The 20,017-nt window shown below is 42.0% G+C and overlaps 2 protein-coding genes and 1 non-coding gene across 4 annotated transcripts in view; 1 reads left to right on the plus strand and 2 right to left on the minus strand.

Annotated features, from left to right (window-relative positions):
- Window positions 1-20,017, minus strand: part of Zcwpw1 (zinc finger CW-type and PWWP domain containing 1) — a 65,884-nt gene that overhangs the window by 17,704 nt on the left and 28,163 nt on the right. For both annotated transcript variants that reach the window (XM_045144439.1, XM_045144438.1), the window contains 8 exons: window positions 18,654-18,776; window positions 15,630-15,746; window positions 14,887-15,007; window positions 14,138-14,213; window positions 5,228-5,332; window positions 1,782-1,865; window positions 1,152-1,218; window positions 467-552 (listed from right to left, as the gene is read on the minus strand). In XM_045144439.1, coding sequence (XP_045000374.1) covers window positions 467-552; window positions 1,152-1,218; window positions 1,782-1,865; window positions 5,228-5,332; window positions 14,138-14,213; window positions 14,887-15,007; window positions 15,630-15,746; window positions 18,654-18,776 — 779 coding nt within the window. The remainder of the gene's footprint in view (window positions 1-466; window positions 553-1,151; window positions 1,219-1,781; window positions 1,866-5,227; window positions 5,333-14,137; window positions 14,214-14,886; window positions 15,008-15,629; window positions 15,747-18,653; window positions 18,777-20,017) is intronic.
- On the minus strand, window positions 8,081-9,455 carry LOC123458830 (calcyclin-binding protein). Its single transcript, XM_045144440.1, has one exon. The coding sequence runs from the start codon at window positions 9,324-9,326 to the stop codon at window positions 8,769-8,771; it is 558 nt and encodes a 185-aa protein (XP_045000375.1). The 5' UTR covers window positions 9,327-9,455; the 3' UTR covers window positions 8,081-8,768.
- LOC123458951 lies at window positions 11,340-11,446 on the plus strand. The gene has a single exon (XR_006635884.1). It is a non-coding gene; the product is annotated as a U6 spliceosomal RNA (small nuclear RNA).

The following is a 20,017-nucleotide window of genomic DNA, read 5'->3' on the forward strand; positions in this document are numbered from 1 at the left end:
AAACCTCCTAGCCCCCTAAGCCTGCATCACCCAGAAATTACTTCAGGAAGGACCAAAAACATACAGCAGGAACCAAGATTATACTCCAGAGACATAAGAAATTCAGAAAATGAAGAGGAAAGAATGCCTCCTTGCCCAGAGACCCTAAGTGATGAAACCAATCCTGATTCACAGTGAACTTGAATGAATGCTAAACAGATCCACATGGGAATTGCCTATAAGAAAACTGCAAGATCATGCCGGGCGTGGTGGCGCACTCCTTTAATCCCAGCACCGGGGAGGCAGAGGTAGGAGGATCGCCGAGAGTTCAAGGCCACCCTGAGACCCTGAGAATACATAGTTAATTCCAGGTCAGTCTGGACCAGAGTGAGAGCCTACTTTGAAAAAAAAAGAAAGAAAGAAAGAGAGAGAAAGAAAGAAAAAGAAAACTGCAAGATCTTGCCCTGAGCCAGTGTTTTAACCTTACTCTTTTCTCTTCCTTCTCCAGTTCTAAGTCCTCCTCTTCTTTCTCCAAGCAGGACTCTGGGCTGTTGGGCCCAGACAGTGGTAAGTCTAGAACAGGGAAAGGAAGCAAAGGCTAAATAATTTATCTACAACATAGTTGGTGAGATGGAACTGATTCCAGGAAACCCATCTCCCAACTCTACCTTTTGTATCCCAGTGGTAGTTCCTCCAGAAAATGTGTTCCCAGATTATCATGGTTCCACCCTTTTCCAAGTCCATCACTGTTCACATGTAATCTCTTTCCCCAATCCCCTCTCTAGCCACCTGCCCATCAATTCCAAATACTGGATCAGATTAACAAGACCATCCTATTACAGAATACAGAATGAAGCTATGACATAGGACATAAAAAAAAAAAAAAAAAACACTGGGCCAGGGCTGAAGAGATGGCTTAGCAGTTAAGGCTCATGACTGGGAAGCCTAAAGACCCAGGTTCAATTCTCCAGGTCCCACGTAAGCCAGATGTACATGATGGCACATGTGTCTGGAGTTCATTTACAGTAGCTAGAGCCCTGGCATGACCATTCTCTCTCTCTCTTTCTCTCTCTCTCTGTCTAATAAATAAATAAAACTAAATTAAAAAAAAAACCACTAAACTGTTGCCTTATGTGCATATCTGTCCCCACCATCGCCAGTTCTTCTCTTACCTTTTCCTTCCCCATTGTTTTCAGGTGCATTGTATCGACTCCTGAAACCAAACAAGTTAACCCGTTCCTAGGGAACCAAGAAACAAAAATATCACCCAGTACCTTTGACAGCTTTTGCCCTGTCTCCTAGATTTTATTTGTGACAATATTTGCATGCTTTTTCCAAAATATTTTCAGTTAAAATATTGCATTTGCTTTATTTTAAACTTTTTATGGGGATTAATTAAAATATCTTCCCAGTTTATTTATAAGCAAGTTAACTGGGAAAAAGAAATTCACAATTTGTCATTCTCTACACTGGCCATACCTTCTTCCAGAGGAATCTGAGAGTGGAAACTGACTAACTATATGAGATTATGATGCGCATATCTGGGACCTGAAATTAATTAGGAAGGTAGGGTTCCCCTACCACAAATTGTTTGTGTTTGGGCTGAGAGAAAATCATACTTGTCCGAGAACAGGGAAAAGAATGAATAACTTAAGCAATCAAGGAAACCTGGTCTGGAAAGGAAAGATCAGCTCTAAGACAAAACTGCAATGGGGAAGGACACCAGTTTCCTGCAGTGAGGAATATATGGTTTGCTTTGTGTCCATATCCTGAATAGAAGTTAAGTATGCACACTACCCTACCTGAATGTTGGTCTGTTCTGCCTTCTGAGCCATCATTATGGCTGCCTCCAGTTTCTGGCTATAGTCCTTGTTTTTGCACTTTTTCTAAAATGGAAGAATGGCATTAAGTGATAAATACTACCTTAAATGGTCAATAATAAATACCAGAAAAGTGACCCCAACAGACATGATAATTTTTTTATTTTTTTAATGGAGAGTCTTAATATATGAACGTACTGCAAAGTGGTCATATTCCCATCAGGTTATCACTTTTTTTTTTTTTTTTTTGAGACAAGGTCTCACATTGTAACTCAGACTCACCTGGCCTCAAACTCACTATAGTGCTCCTACCTTAGCATTCCAAGTGCTGGGATTACAGGTGTAAGCCACCAGGCCCAGCTCAGACACTACCTTAATTGTCACTGTTTCCAGATCCTAGTACTACTGTGGTACTCCTGTTTTCTGACTGTATGTATTGTGTGTGCATGTGTGTACTCGTGTTCATATGCATGTGGGTGTGCACGTGAACATGCATATGTAAAGCCCAGAGGTCAATGTCAGGTATCTTCCTCTATTGTTTCTCACCTAAATTTTGAGACAGGGTCTCTCCCAGAATTCACCAATTCAGCCAGACAAACTAGCCATCAAACTCCAGGGATCCTTTTGTCTCTGCCTGCTGAGCTGGGACTGTAGGCACACAATACCATGCCTGGCATGTTATGTACGTTCTAGAAATCTGACCTCAGGTCCTCATGCTCGATGTAGCAAGCACTTCACCCATTGAGCTATCTCCCCAGACCAGATACTTGATTCTTAGTCTATTTGGGAGGATGGGGGTTTGAGGTAGGGTCTCCCTCTAGCCCAGGCTGACCTGGAATTCACTCTGTAGTCTCAGGGTGGCCTTAAACTCATGGTGATCCTCCTACCTCTGCCTCCTGAGTGCTGGGATTAAAGATATACACCACAACACCATGCCGGATGGATTCTTTTATTTTTTTTGAGACAAGCCCAGCAGACTGGCCTTTTTTTTAAGGGGAGTATGACAGCACGCGAGGGGGCGGGGATGGGATCGGCATGCCAGAGCCTCCAGCTACTGCAACCGAACTCTGAATGTGTCCGCCACCTTGTGTGCATGTGCAACCTCGTGTCACTTTGTGCATCTGGCTTATGTGGGACTTGGTGAGTCAAACAGGGGTCCTCAGGCTTCACAGGCAAGCACCTTAACCACTAAGCCATCTCTCCAGCCCACTGGCTGACTCTTAATATTTTTTGAGAGCACAAACACAACACTCCCTCTCCCCCTCCCCCTAATAAACTGATCACCAATCCCAGAAATTTTTTAAATCAACATTTTGGTGTCCTCTCCAAAGTGAACTATATGGGAATCTGAAGAAGAAAAAGTTCAAGCGATTCCAGTTTTAAGCGTCTCACCAGTTGCTCTGAATCTAGCTGCATGATTTACTATAGCTTGATTGTTCCAAGGCCCTTGGGCTTCTGGGCATCTGCACACTTTAGAGCTAATCAAGGAGCCGGGAGATGGCTCCGCAGATAAACAGCTTGTTAGGCAGAGTGTGAGGACCTGGATTTTGATCCTTAGAACTCATATAAAGCAGAACACAGCAGGGCAGAGCAGGACCCATCTGGAATCCCATGCTCCTCTGATGTCAGGCAAAGTGGAGACAGGAGACTCCCCAGAAGCACACAGGCCAGCTAGCCTTGTGTATGCCATGATGAGCAACAAAGAACAACCTTGCCTTAAACAAGATGAAAAGCAAGGTCTGACACTCAAGGTTGTCCTGTGACCTTCACACATGTACAGAGAGAGAGACTTTTAAAATATTTTATTTTGATTTATTTATCTGAGAGAGAGAGAGAGAGAGAGACAGAGAGAATGGATGCACCAGGGCCTCCAGCCACTGCATACAAACTCCAGATACATGCACCACCTTGCACATTTGGCTTATGTGGGTCCTGGGGAATCAAACCTTGATCCTTTGGCTTTGCAGGCAAGCACTTTAACTGCTAAGCCACCTCTCCAGCTAAGAGACATTTTACAGGCTAATCCAACCCAAAGTGATTATAGAGAGGAAATATGATTTAGCTACCCAGTACTTCTCAAATGGGACTTTGTTCCACAAAAGATATTTGGCAATGGCTGGAGACAACTTTTTGGTTATCACAATTAGGAACAAAGAATAAGAGTTGGGATAGAAGATGCTACTGGTTAGATGCTGCAGAGCCCAGGGAGGCTGCTAAACATCCTGCCACACACGGGACAGCCCTCCATGATGAAGGAGTATGTGGAATACAACTTCCACAGTCTGAGACCAATTAAGTCTTCAATTAACCTGGGCCCTTGTGACTGTCACTCCTAACATGGAGAGATGGCTTAGCAGTTAAGGTGCTTGCCTGCAAAGCCTAAGGACCCAGGTTCAACTCCCCAAACCTACATAAGTGAAACACACAAGGTGATGCATGCACACAAGGTTGTGGATGCACACAAGGTGGCGCACACATCTCGAGTTTGATTATAGTGGCTAAAGACTCCGGCATGCCAATTCTCAGTCTCTTTCAAAAAAGAAAAACCTTCAAGACATAGACACTGGGGCTAGAGAGATGGCTTAGAAGTTAAGGCACGTGACTGCAAAGCCTAAGGACCCATGTTTGACTCTCCAGATCCCACAGAAGCCAAATGCACAAAGATGAGGAAAGCACAAGGTCGTACATGCCCATGCCACTAAGTGGCTCAAGCATCTGACATTCGATTGCAGTGGCTGAGGCCCTGGTGCACCAATTCTGTCTTGCTCTCTCTAAAAAGAAAAAAGATACAGATAGGGAAGAAATTTTATGCATTTGTTTTTCATGTATTTGTTTGTTTGTTTGTTTAAGAGAGAGGGTATGGATGTGCCAGGACCTCTTGCCACTGAAAACTAACTCCAGGCACATGCATCACTTTGTGCATCTGGCTTTACTAGTGAATGAACCTGGGCCTACAGGCTTCACAAACACTTTTAACTGATAAGCCAACTCTGCAGCCCAGGAACAGATTTGAAAAAGTCACTAGCCCACTGCAACCTTAGCGGAAAGAAGAGACTCTCATGAATAACCTCTTCCTTGGCAAGATTGGGATGCTAATAAATTCCCCTGGGAGCAGATCAGGTTAATACAGGGAAAGTTTTGTCTTTAAGTTTCCTCTGTCACCGGCTCTGGAGATGAGGTTTAGTGGGTAGAATGCTAGTTCAACATGCACACAGCCCTGGGTTTGATCCTCAGCCCTGCATAAAACTGAGTGTGGTGGTGCACATTTCTTATCCCAGTACCCAGTAAAAGAAAGCAAGAAGATCCAGGAGTTCAAGGTCATTCCCTGCTGAACAGTGAATTTGAGGCCAGCCTGAGCTAAGTCAGACCCTGTCTCAAAGTAAATAAAAAACCAGTTGCCTGCATCACAACAGTTATCCAAAACTTACCATGGTAGCTAGCTCCTGGGACAGCTCCTGGAAGTTCTTCAGCATGTTAACTGGGATCCAAGCACGGCAAGCAGTTTCTCCAAAAAATGTCACATGGTACTTAGACTGTAATAAAAGATAGTCCTATTTTGATTCCTGTCCTTCTCTTGCTTTTCTCCTCTTGTCATAAAGACTGAAGAAAAATGGGGGAATTTACAAAGAAGATGCTGGGGCGCCTATGTGCCCTGAACCCTGTCTCACTGATCCCACCTCATTCCACTGTTCTTCCACTCTGACCTCAGGAATCCTACATGAAACGCAGCGATCAAAACTTTAAGTGAGAGACTTCCAGTTAAGATGGTGGTGTAGGAACCACGCCAAAGCAGCCTAGGGGAGAAAAAGCCAAAACACAACAACAACAACAAAAAAAAAAACAGCAAAATACACCCTTCTACTAAAAACTGAGGTGTGTAAGACATTACCAATGGCAGCAGAGAAGTAGGAGAGATGCAGAGCATCCAGAGACCACACAGGCAGGCAGAAGTGGCTCCAGCGGCGGCACCAGGTCCACGGCGGCAGCAGGTCCGCGGGGCCACAGCTACACGGCTCAGCTTGAGCCGCAGGAAAAGCCAGGTGAGGGGATTTTCCACTCACACCGGAGCTCCTCACAAACTCAAGAAACATGAAGGGAGGACGACAGCAGCCAGCGGGGAAGCAGATCATGAGATAGAGGATCATGTGGACCAGAGGGAGAACTAGAGCTGCCATCCAAAGCTCCCCTCCCCCATCACCAGCACAAGCGCCAGCAAGCACCAGAGACCTGGGGAAGGGAGATCACAGCACCCGGCACCCAGCAGCAGCAAGCAGAGCAGTAATCCAGCAACCCAGACAGCCTACTTGAACCCACAGTGCACCAAAGAGGGACCCAAGCAGGAGCACAGCATAACTGAAACCAAAATCATCCCAAAAGTTAACTGGGATTACAACAGGTTAGTACCCACCATATAAGCCTGGAATATAGGCTTGAATCAAAACTTCTAATTGCACCTCCTGTATCAGGATAAATTACATGTTAAATCTGACAGATGGTTGGATTTGCCATGCTTAAATAAGGTATATTTTGGGCTTGTTATTGGTTGATTCCAGATTTACAGTGGCTTTGTTTCCTCTTCTGCTATTTATTAGGAAAGCGTCTCACTTGGTCACAAGCTGACTTGGAACCCTCTAAAGACCAGAAATCTTAACCTCCTAGTTGACAGGATTAAGGGTGTGGGGCAACACACACGCTAAGGGTCTTTAGAGGGTCTGGTTGTCATAATACCTACTCTTGCGCAAATACTCTGTGCTGTTTTTCATTAAATGTGTATACTGTTCAGTTAAATTTTAGAATCTGCCTGTATTTTGTTCCTTTCAGCCTACTTGAATACTCTCAGAGTAGGCAAACCCAATATCAGAGGTCACTTTTGTAGATACTCTGAGGGTCTTAAGAGCCACACCTAGCACCTTAAGCTCCTACCCTGAAGATAAATAACATCAGATTGATTGATACATCTAATAATACTGCAGCTAACTAGAAAATCCAAGCATTAAATTAATCCAAGATGTAAAAATATATACATTATAACACGACACCAAAAATTAAGACCAAAAGTATAAATGCATCAGAAATTACCTCTAGTGAGAATGAATTAGAGGAAATGCCTGAAAAAAAAATTTCAAAGAATGATTATAAATATACTCAAAGAAGTCAAAGAGGAAATCAAAGGAATGAAAGAGGAAATCAAGGAATCAAAGACGACAAAGAAACCAATTTAATGAAATAAAGAGGTAAATACAAAACATAAATAAGGAAATAGAAATAATAACGAAAAACTACTAGCAATGAAGAACACAGTCAATGAAATTAAAAAAAAAAAAAAAACTAGAAAAATCTCAGCAGTAGAATGGATGAAGGAGAGGATAGAATATCTAAACTAGAAGACCAGATGGCAGATATAATGATATCCAACAAAGAGAAAGACATGAAAGACACTATGAAAAGATCAAACATAAGAATTCAGAGTATAGTAGAAGGAGAAGAATTTCACTCCAAAGGCATAGTAGGTGTTTTCAACAAAATCAAAAAAGAAAACTTTCCCCAAACTGGGAAAGAAATGTCAATGCAGACACAAGAATCCTTTAGAACACCAAACAGACAAAATCTGGAAAGAACCTCTCCTTGCCATATTATAATTAAACTATCAAACATACAAACCGAAGAAAAAATATTGAAAGCAGTTAGATAGAAAAATCAAGTTCCATACAAATGCAAGCCCATCAGGATCATAGCAGATTACTCAACACAAACTTTAAATGCCAGAAGGGTTTGGAGTGATGTAATCCAAGTTCTGAAAGATAACAACTGTCAACCAAGGTTATTTTATCCTGCAAAGCTATCCATTCAAATAAATGGAGAAATAAGACCATTCCACAACAAAAGCAGGCTAAAGGAATATTTAAAGACAAAACCAGCTCTACAGAAAATACCTGAAAGAGCCAGGTGTGGTGGCGCACGCCTTTAATCCCAACACTCAGGAGGCAGAGGTAGGAGGATCGCCATAAGTTCAAGACCACCCTGAGACTACATAGTGAATTCCAGGTCAGCCTGGGCTAGAGTGACACCCTACCTTGAAAAACAAAAAAAAAAAGAAAAGAAAAGAAAATAACTGAAAGAATCCTCAATGCTGAAGAGAAAGAAAATCACACATATAAGGAACATGCAGAAAACAAACCATATTCAAATACTAGTTAATACAAGAAAGCAAAGGTAAAACAGGATGAACTACCAAAAAATGACAAAAATAGATACACACCTTTCAATAATATCTCTTTTTTTTTAAATAAAAATCAAACTTTATTGAACATAGGCATAGATGGACTTTCAAATTATTTTTGTTTCATAGCTGTTCTGTAAACCATCTGGTCCATGGCAGTTCCTCTCATATAAAGATGCTTATACATTTTTGTCAAGTTTGTATTTTGTCTCAATTTTATATTCACAAACATATATTTAATTCTAGATAGGAGCACTTGTGATTGGATGACTAGAGCATGGTAATGCATGGTATATACACTGCTCAAGCTGGTGATAAAGTATCAACTGCTCTGCAGTAACTGTCACATACATGTACAAATTGGAATTTTAGTGAATATTTTAGCTTTACTCTTATTTTTACATTAGCATAGCTGATGTAAGTTACAGGCAGTCAAATACTTTTGTTTCCTACCTTCCAACTGAACAGAAATACACAATGTATCATTTTCGTTGGGTTAGACACACTTTTTACATCTCAACAAGAATGCCATAACCCTTTTTTGAACAAAATTACCAGGGTACTAATGAAACTATCTTTGGAGGAAGCTTAATAATCATATTTAAAATACATCCTCCACTGGCAAGCTCACTGCCTTCTCCTAGAAGGTGGCTATGTAAATTCTTGTCTCTCAAATTTATGTGCAGTTCAACAACATTCCCTTACTGGAAACACAAATTTCCACAACACAGTTCCCCAAAACTGAAGTCTTAAAATTCTGTCTCTCCCTTGGCTTGCTTCTCTCTTGATTCCACCCAGGCTTTATTAATGGTTCGCTTCATATCATCGTCTCCATCTTCATAAATTTTCTTTAAGACATTCATTAATCCCTCACTGGGATCTGTTTCATTGTCATAGGAGGGCTTTTCTTTTTCTTTGCACTCCTTCTCAACTTGAGTCAAGTAGTCCCATCGTGTGTTTTCTGCTTTCTTTCTACATAAGATGATAACTGTGTCAGTCTTGACTTTTTTTGAACTGCCTTCCACAGAGATGGGTTTCAAAAGATTGTTCACAATCATGGAGTAATTCTTCCCATTTAGATTCTTCACCAAAAGATCAAATGATCTCTCGGTGAAATGCACTTGCACGTTCTCAATGGGAACCTGGTGAACTCCAGTTAAGGTAATGTAGATTTTCACAAACTTATCTGACTGATCCCATCCATAATTACTGATCTTCACTGTATATCCTGTTGTAAGAGGAGCAACTACAGCAGCTGGCTTTTCACTGTCAACAAGTTCTGGTTTCTTCTGTGATTTCTGCTGCATCTTGTTCTTTATTTCTGTCTCAATCTTGTTTTTTTCAACTGTAAGGGCATCACGCACTCTTTTCCTAGTGGACTTTTCCAACAAGACCTTTACCTCTTCTAGGTCTTTCTGCAATTGGCCCACTACAGCTACTAGTAAGTAAAAGAACACTCTTTCCGAAGCCCTCCGCCAAGAGAGTTTTAATTTGCAGTCAGTTTTAATTTCCCAGAGCTTGCTGGCCCGCGGCTGGTCCACGCGGACGGAAGGACCCGAGGCAACGTGAAGGTGACCAGCTCAATAATATCTCTTAATACCAACGTTGTCAATGTCCCAACCAAAAGACGTAGCTTTGCAGGCTGGGTTAAACAGCAGGATCCTCCAATTTGTTGCCTCCAAGAAACTCACCTTTCTACAAAGGACAGATACTATCTTAGGGTGAAAGATTGGAAAACAGTGTTTCAAACAAATGGGCCTAGAAAACAATCAGGGGTTGCTATCCTAATATCTGACAAGGTAGACTTCTGTCCAACATTAGTTGAGAAAGATAAAGTCACTTTATATTGATTAAAGGCACACTCAAACAGGAGGACATTACAATCCTAAACATATATGCACCTAACATGGGGGCTCCCAACTTCATTGAACAAACACTATTAGAACTGAAGTCACAGATAACACCAAACACAGTGGTAGTAGGTGACTTCAACACCCCACTCTCATCAATTGACAGGTCATCCCAGCAAAAAATAAAAAATAAAATAAACAGAGAAGTGTCTGGATTAAATGAGGTCATAGAAGAAATGGACCTAACAGATATATACAGGACATTTCATCCAAATGCTACAGAATACACATTCTTTTCAGCAGCACATGGAACATTCTCTAAAATAGATCATATATTAGAACACAAAGAAAATCTTAACAAATACAGGAAAATTGAAATCATTCCTTGCATTCTATCTGACCACAATGGAATCAAACTACAAATCAACAGCAAGAAAAGCTATAGAGCATACACAAAATCATGGAAACTAAACAAGACACTACTAAATGATGAATGGGTCAATGAAGAAATCAAGAAGGAAACCAAAAAATTCATAGACTCAAATGATAATGAGAATACAACATACACAATGAAGGCAGTGCTAAGAGGTAAATTTAGAGCTTTAAGTGCCAATATTAAGAAACTGGAAGCTGGGCGTGGTGGCACATGCCTTTTATTCCCAGGATTCAGGAGGCAGAGGTAGGAGGATCGCCATGAGTTCAAGGCCACCCTGAGACTCCATAGAATCATGTCATCTGCATGAATTCCAGGTTAGCCTGGGCTAGAGGGAGACCCTACCTTGAAAAACCAAAAAAAAAAAAAAAAAAAAAAGAAATTGGAGAAGTCTTAAATGATCTAATGTTTCACCTTAAAGCCTTGGAAAAAGAAGAACAAGGCAAACTGAAAATCAGTACATGGGAAGAAATAATAAAGATTAGGGCAAAAATTAATGAAATAGAAACAAACAAAAAAAAATCCAAAGAATACATGAAACAAAGAGTTGGTTCTTTGAAAGAAAAACCAAGATTGATAAACCCTTAGCAAATTTGACCAAAAGAAAGAGAATAGACACAAATTAATAAAATTAGAAATGAAAAAGGCACCATCACAACAGATACCAGGTAACAGAGAAATTCAAAAAATCATAGGGACATAGTATGAAAATCTGAAAGAAATGGATGATTTCCTTGATTTATATGACCTACCTAAATTAAATTAAATTAAATCAAGATGAGATTAATCACTTAAATTGACCTATAACAAGTATGGAGATCCAAGCAGTTATCAAAGATCTCCCAACTAAAAAAAGTAGAGGACCAGATGGATTCACTGGAAATTTTACCAGACCTTCAGGGAAGAACTAAAACCATTACTTCTTAAATTTTTCCATAAAACAGAATAAGAAGGAATCCTACCCAACTCCTTTTACAAAGCCAGCATCACCCTGATACCAAACCCAGGCAAAGATAGAACAAAAAAAGAAAATTACAGTGCTCGCTTCAGCAGCACATATACTAAAATTGGAACAATACAGAGAAGATTAGCATGGCCCCTGCGCAAGGATGACATGCAAATACGTGAAGTGTTCCATATTTAAAAAAAAAGAAAATTACAGACCAATCTCCCTCATGAACATAGATGCAAAAATTCACAACAAAATATTGGCAAACAATACAAGAATATATCAGAAAGATTATTCACCCTGACCAAGTAGGCTTTATCCCAGAGATGCAGGAATGGTTCAACATACACAAATCAATAAATGTAATACATTATATAAATTGACTGAAGGACAAAAATCACATGGAACTAAATATCTCAAAAGAAGAAATATGGATGGCATATAAGCATCTAAAAAAATGTTCTATATCCCTAGTCATCAGGGAAATGCAGATTGAAACTATGTTGAGATTCCCTCTCATTCCTGTTAGATTGGCCACCATCATGAAAACAAATGATCATAAATGCTGGTGGGGATGTATTAAAAGAGGAACCCTTCTACACTGCTGGTGGGAATGCAATCTGGTCCAGCCATTGTGGAAAACAGTGTGGAGGTTTCTAAGACAGCTAAAAATAGATCTACCATATGACCCAGCTATAGCACTCCTAGGCATATGTCCTAAGGACTCATCTCGTTACCTTAGAGATACTTGCTCAATCATGTTTATTGCCGCTCAATTAACAATAGCTGGGAAATGGAACCAGCCTAGATGTCCCTCAACTGATGTGTGGATAATGAAGATATGGCACATTTATACAATGGAGTTCTATTCAATGGTAAAGAAAACTGAAGTTGTGAAATTTTCAGGAAAATAGATGGATCTGGAAAGGATTATACTAAGTGAGGTAACTCAGGCCCAGAAAGCCAAATATCACATGTTCTCTCTCATATGTGGATCATAGCTACAGATGACTGGACTTCTGTGTGAGTAGGAAGAAAACTCAGTAGCAAAGGCCAGTAAGATAGAAAAGAGATATAAAAGGAAGAGAAAGGAAGGGAGGGGGGTATACAATAGGATGGTATCATATATATGTAAGAAGAATAGATTAATGGGGGTGAAAAGGCCCAAGTGAGGTCAGGGGAAGAGACTGAGTAAAGGAAAGGAAGAGGATGGAGGAAGGGCTAATAAAAATCTAAGAGGATATAAATAAATCATATGGAAACCTACTTCTTTGGACAATAGAAAACTCAGGAACTGTGGATTCTGGCTAGAAAATTTCAGTGCCAGGGATGGGATACCTTCCAATGAGTTCTTGGCCAGGGGAGATCCCTGATGCCCCCAAAACATTATAGGTCATTGCTGAGGTCCTTGGTTTCCCACCAGAAATAGATGGTAAGACCCTATTGCTGAAGACTCCACATACTTGGGCTGCAAGGCCACTGAGAAATCCTGATGGAACTGAGCTGATAACCTCCTCCTCGTAGGCCAGCTGACAGAAAGCTGGAAGAAGCCATTCTGCATGCAGTTCAATGGGAGAAAGAGAAATCACCAGTGAAGATACTCAACAGTGGACACTGCAAGCCTTATATTTGGCCACCCAGGCCAAATGAGCCAACGGGTGCAATAGTGGCATGTCTGTCATGGTCAACTGCCCTCTAATTGAACTGGAGGCCCACTCCATGGGAGGGAATACATCCCTGATACTGAAAATCTAAGACGGGAGCCCTAGGTGTCTGCTGCTATCTAGCTAAATGTATATACTATGCTTATCAAACTGTCCAGTAAGCACTCCTCTTAATGTTCATACCCTTATATTAATGCTACTCTCACTTTTGGTAGGGAACCTTCTCTTTTCAGATGGCAGTGACCTTGGGATGACTCAGAAGGCATCATCGTGCTAGGAAGAAGTGACAGGAGTGCTCAGTACTGCAATATCTCTATCACACCTTCCAAGGCTCAGGGTCTATTGCAGAAGTGGCGGAAAGAGTGTAAAAGCCAAAGGAAAGGTAGGACTCCTTACATAGTGCTCCCCCCAGACATAAAATGGTCTGGATATCCATGACGTCACAGTGCCTGACACTACCTACACAAGACCATCACAATAGGAGGAAAAGATCATGACATCAAAATAATAGAGAGACTGAGAGGAGAAGGGGATATTATGGAAAGCGGAATTTCAAAGGGGAAAGTTGGGGGAGGGAGGGCATTACCATGGGATATTGTTTACAATCATGGAAGTTGTTAATAAAAAATAATATAAAAAATTTTAAATAATTAAAAACGCACTTTAAGTGTGGGCTGAAAAGATTGCTTAGTGGTTAAGGAACTTGTCTACAAAACCAAAGGACCCAGGTTCAGTCCCCCAGGACACAAGTAAGCCAGATGCACAAGGTAGCACAAGTGTCTGGAATTTGTTTGCAGTGGCTAGAGGCCCTGATGCGCCCATTATCTCTCTCTATCTGCTTCTTTCTCTCTCAAAGAAATAAATACATACTTTTTTTTTCGAGGTAGGGTTTTGCTCTAGCCCAGGCTGACCTGGAAATAAATACTTTTAAAAAACTATAAACACCCTACTAACAGATATACATATGTGTGTGTGTTTAATTTTTTAATATTTTTATTTATTTTTAAGTAGAGAGAGAAAATAAGGATGTGCCATCTCTCCAGCCCCCTAACTGGTATATATTTTACTAGCTACAAGCTCATTTCTGTGTGAGTACTTCTTCCCACATTTGCCACTCTAGTTGTCTATTTCCCTCTGTCTATGTCTGCCTGTGTGTATGTTTCTAATTCTAATCATGTTAGGATGACTGTGTCATTACTTTGGCCTAAATCAGGAAACTCACCGGCAAGGAATCAAGATGAGAAGCAAAAAGAAAATATTCTCCCAGGTCAGGATCAGATTCCACCATGCCTGGCCACCTAGGGAAGACAGATGGGTAGGGGATGAAAGAGAAGGGGTTAAATGGGCAGAACACACCTCATCAACAGACAAAGGGACAATGTGTTTTGTAGAAGATCCCTAAGCCCAGTCCTCATTAGCCCTCCTCCCCTCCCCCGTGATCACTTCATGTTATTGCCGTGACTTTCATCAATATGCAAAGCTCAGCATCCTAACCAAGGTATGCCCACAGCCTAAGAACAAACTCCTGCGTGGGACAGCGCCCAAGAAGCAACTATTCTACTCTTTCTGTTCCCTTTATTTTGCAGGACTCTCACATTTCAACATGTAAAAATCTAGGTGTGGTAGCAGGTACCTATAATGCAAGCTCTTAGAGAAGCTGAGGCAGAAGGATGTGGCGTTCAAAGCCATCCTGGTAGCAACTTGTCTCAAAAAAACAACAACAACAACAAACAAAACAATGTTTTAGCTGTTTCTTTTTGTATCCATTCATGGCAGCTGTTATCAGACTCATTTTTCCAGGGAGGTAGCACCTCCACCCTGAGCCCTACACAACTTCAAAGCCTCCCTCACTTCATGCTCCTTTTCTAAAACAAGCACCACTTCCCTTCCGAATGCTTTCCATTGCCTGTCCCCTTGCTTGACCCTCCCACTGCCACATTCAGGAAGAATGCTCTGTGTCGTGCTACCTACCAGGGGTAGCCGTACTGCTTGGCCCAGATGATGGATCCTGGGACATAGGAGGCATAGACCACATCACTCTCACAACCTATCCAGGTTTCCTCAGGAATATCACACCGGTTATAATCCAAGTCTGCCAAAAAAGAGCAGGAAGGTAGAGAGCAAAAGGAAGTGGGACAGGCTACAGGTGGGACCCAGGGGCACTTGGCGGAGGAGAACCCACAGCAACCCATGGAAGAAGTGCAGCTAGCCCCAGAAGTAGGAGTGCTGCTTCCAAACAGTCGACAGAGAGCCCAGACTCCCGCTTCCACCCAGTGACTATTCCCCTCTACAGAACAGCATGGGGTAATTTCTGTGAGATTGTTTTCTTGTTTATAAAATAACTGCACTGGACAACATCATCATACTCCCTCCGAAACAGTTGCAAACTTTCTAGAATTCAAAGATCACTGGATATTTCTCAGCTGCATTTTCCCACACATCTACAATCAAAGCCAATATTCTAATGATGGACAAAATCAGACCAAAGGGAAAGAAGGTGGAATTTACTCAATGTATGCATTCAGATTCCAGGCCCCTCCCATAATGTGCCCTCCTCCCACCCTTTATGCCACAGGCCAGGCAATTCTTCTCTCCCAGTCACAATGAAGACCCTCTGAAAGCCAGCTACATCATATTTCATCTAAATGATGCATAATGGGGAAAAAAGGGAGTTGTAAAAACTGAAAACAACAAATGTTTCCAAGCCTTTCTACCTGGATTCTGGTCACAAGACCAGTTATCTGGAAGAACTGAAGGGTCAATGTTTCTATGCAGCCGCCTCCATTTTTCACATGTTGGGTAAGAACACTGGACCCAGACTATACACTGACCTGGGACAGGAAAGAAATTGACACAAGAGAATCAATACTATGCTCTTTCTTCTTCAAGCTAACTCAGTTCAACCTAACTTTCCCACTTATTCCAGAATCACATATCCATACAGACCTTACATACCAACTACTCGATGGGTGATGGATATGACTTGTGAAAGTCACACTAGTGTAGTGACAGAGCTGACTCTAGAACACAAGCCTCACATCTTAACCACTGATCTATACCAGGATCATTTTAAAACATTAGCCTGGGCTGGAGAGATGGCTCCCTGGTTAAGAAACTTGCCTGCGATGCCTAAAGACCTCAGTTCAACTCCCCAGAACCCACGTAAGCCAGATGCATGTGTGGTACATGCATCTGGAGTTTGTCTGCAGTGGCTGGAGGTCCAGATTCCCCCCCCCAACTCTCTCAAATAAATAAATAAAAATATAGTGGCACAAGGTCTGGAGTTCGATGACAGTGGCTGAGGTCCCGGCATGCCTATTCTCTCTCTCTAAAATTTAAAAAAAGGTCGGAGCCGGGCATGGTGGCACACACCTTTAATCCCAACACTCGGGTGGGGAGGCAGAGGTAGGAGGATCCCCGTGAGTTCAAGACCACCCTGAAACACCATAATGAATTCCAGGTCAGCCTGAGCTAGAGTGAAACCCTACCTCAGAAAACCAAAATAATAATAATAAAATAAGCCGGGCGTGGTGGCGCACGCCTTTAATCCCAGCACTCGGGAGGCAGAGGTAGGAGGATTGCCGTGAGTTCGAGGCCACCCTGAGACTCCATAGTGAATTCCAGGTCAGCCTGGGCTGGAGTAAGACCCTACCTCGAAAAACCAAAAAAAAAAAATAATAATAATAATAAAATAATTTTTTAAAAAAACATTAACTTGAGGATGTCACTCTCCTAGCTATATAATTCACCACTGACTTCCACTTCCCTTATAGTTCAATTCTCACTGTAAGGTATTTCTTTTGAACCTACCTCCTCCCATTCTCCCAAAGCCATTCCCCATCTCTTCCCTAGCTCTCTGAACTACAATCATGGGCTGAGAAGAGGGCTCAGTGCTTAAAGGCCCTGGTTTGAACTACAATCACCCTGGCTTTCTTTTAATAGCCAGATACCAAACCTTATCCTACCTAAAACTTTCTTCTGCTCCTCATGTAGATAGCTTCCAATCTTCCTTCAGGAATGTGTTCCCGCCCTGGCTGGTCCAATCTTAATCAGGGCTCCACTGTTTCCCTTCATGACACTATTCTTTCCCTTCAGAGTACTAATACAAGCTGTATTTATTAGATACAACCCTTTCTTCTTCCTATAGCAAGGACTTTCCTCTCCTTGGTAATTGTAAGAAAAGGAAAGAATGCAACAGCAAGAGGCTGACAAATTCACTGAATCATAATTCAACTCCTGAGGGCCAGCTAGGGAATAACTCCTACCTGTCAATCTGAAATCCCATACCTGAGAAAAGACTAATAGAGTAGCAACATCAGTTTATTTGGGCTAAGTAGAGCTAAGATTAGTGAAGTCTGCATACTCTAAAACTTCTCAACAGGAAAATCTGTTTACATATACACCTAAATCAAATGAATAACCTTTTAGCTCTCTTGAGAAAAAGAACCTTTCTTGAACCTTCCTTGGGAATGATATGAGCTCTAGACCTAATTACCTAATTACTTCCAGCTCCTTACATTACCACGTTATCATAGTAAGTATAGATTTGCTACCTTGTTTGGTACTTTCTAGAGTTTTGTTTTAGCTTTTTCCTCCAAGTATATGCAAATAATATCCTATGATTTTACAATCAAACAATGTACACACACATACATATTAGACACTGGCGTGACTCTTACGTCAGTGCTTCTTGTATCTAGGTGCAAGAGCAGTGGAGTACTCACCCAGCATTCCACAAGTGAGCAAGTCCTGCCACAGGCGAGCGTAAGGGGTACCACAAAGGCACATACACGTGTATAGACCACACACCACATACACACACACAAGCCAAAAAATAAACAACATCCTCTAAGAAGCAACTGTGAGAGATAAATTATGGTCTTTCATGTTCCCCTTAACATCTTTTCTTTATAGAAAGAAAGGAAAGGAAAAAGAGGGAGAAGACAGACTGCAAGGGGGAGGGAGGGAGGGAAAGAAGGAAGGGGAAAGGCAGGTCAACAACTTTTAAAGACTTTTATGGACTTCAGTTTTACCTTTCAAAAGGACAGTTTTTACGATATGTTTTTGACAAGTGTATGTGCATGTTCATGTGAGTGCAGGTGTACACATGTGTACATGCCAAGTGCATGTACGGAGATCAAGGAAAGGGAAAGATTGGAGTGCTGGTTGGTCCTCACCCTTTTCTCCTTGATTTGAGGCACAGTCCCCTTTTTGCCACTGTGTTCACCACGCTCATTGGCCCACAAGCTTCCAGGTGATTCTGGTCTCTGCTACCTCCTCACCATAGGCAGAGACTACAGACGCTGGCGCTATAGCACCTGGCTTTATCTGTTGCTCATACTTGCACACCCATCACTTTATCCACTGAGCCATCTCCCAGCCCTCCTTTAAAATCTTTTTTTTTTTTTAGGAAAGCCCAACAGACTGGCCTTTATTTAATGAGAGAGAGAGAGAGAGAGAGAGAGAGGGAGAGAGAATTGGTGCAGTGGGGCCTCAGCCACTGCAGTTGAACTCCAGACGTGTGCACCCCCTTATGCGCACATGCAACCTTGCATGCTTGCATCACTGTGCTTCTGGCTTATGTGGAACCAGGAGATTGAACATGAGCCCTTAGGCTTCATAGGCAAGCGCCTTAACTCTAAGCCATTTCTCAAGACACCGCCTTTAAAATCTTAATCATTGGCTTCAATCCACTTGAATTTTCAGCCCAAGATTTTCCACATCATGCATGAACTCACCAAAACCACTTTCCTCTTTGTTCTGCTGACCCCTGATCTGAGAACGATCCTTAGTCATTGTCCTTTGTTGGTCCTTCTGTTTGAGCACATGTCTATCTTGCATTTCCTCCATACTTTCATCTTCTGGTAAGATAAAACAAAACACTGTAAAGTGAGGTGTTGTACAGCAATTTCCTCCAAACTGAAACACTCTCTTCTGGGTTAATAGCTTTCCCTGAAAACCTGAGGGAACTAAAAAGTTAATAACTATCTCTAAGGCTAGAAAGCCATCAAAGAAACAACAGAGGAGTTCAGCCTGGCTCCCCGGACAGATGTACTCCCCTTAGGTCAGATGGCCTTGAAGAGCCAGAAATCATCTGGGTATCCTCCCTTAGGCATTCCTGGATGAAGAAGCCTGTTCTGAAGGACACATATAGCTACGAGTTCCTTATCCACTGCACCTGGTTTAGTCAGTGTCTTAGGATTCTCCTTATAAGTCTGAACCCCAGCCTGAATAAGTGCTTCAGCCTTCATCCCACAGGAAGGCTGCTGGCCCTCGCTGTTTCTCTCAATAAACAGTCTGTCTGTAGAGATCAAGTCCGGTGCTCGCTTTTGCTTTTCTCTTACACTTTCCTTACATTTTGGTGTCATGACTAGGATCAGAGCCCTCTGGAGCTTTTGGGCTGCACATTCTCCCTTCCTCTTTCCCTCTCCTCCTCTCTACCTCCCTGCCAATGTTTCACTCCCTCGGGAGCACTAAAACACGACATGCTCACTACTCTGAACTAAACAGCCACCTGCGACCTAAAACCTCCAGTCTTTCCAACTTACTATCTCAGGCTTCCTTTTCTTCTTTTCACCCTCTCCCACAGGACTTTTGAACTCCAGACAAAAGGTCATTGCCATGTAATCAGCTGCATCCACACTCTCATCAGATTACAACTTCAGCACAAGGTACTCATCTCAGTCTGTGGTGGAGGCGCCCTGTCTCAAACCTTCAAAATTCTGGGAATTTCTCACTTTTCAGTCCACACGCGATCAGAGGCTCTGGGAGCCTCCCACATATCGCTCCACTGGACATTTTGAGTGTAGGGATGCTCCCTCCTAATCCTTAGCTTTTGTTTGCCCTCTCTAAGCCTGGGAGACATCCCAGGTGGTGGGATTGGCCACACCACTAGTACCTGTCCTCCAACATGGGCTCTAAATTATCTGTTCCAAAAGACAGCCAACTGACATATCTCAGAGCTAATGTAATGGAACTTCGCCTCTGAGCTCCTACCTACCAAATTACTCCAACTCTCTATTCAAATTGGCCACAATATTTTTTTAAACAATGGCCACCACTGGCCTGAATTTAATATTTTAGATTTCAACATTCTCATTGG

Source organism: Jaculus jaculus, chromosome 2 (genome assembly GCF_020740685.1).
Source record: "Jaculus jaculus isolate mJacJac1 chromosome 2, mJacJac1.mat.Y.cur, whole genome shotgun sequence".
NCBI classification, from domain to species: domain Eukaryota; kingdom Metazoa; phylum Chordata; class Mammalia; order Rodentia; family Dipodidae; genus Jaculus; species Jaculus jaculus.

Coding starts and splice junctions, on each gene's coding strand:
- LOC123458830 (XM_045144440.1), bottom strand. CDS start 9,326: ATGCAGCAGAAATCACAGAAGAAACCAGAACTTGTTGACAGTGAAAAG.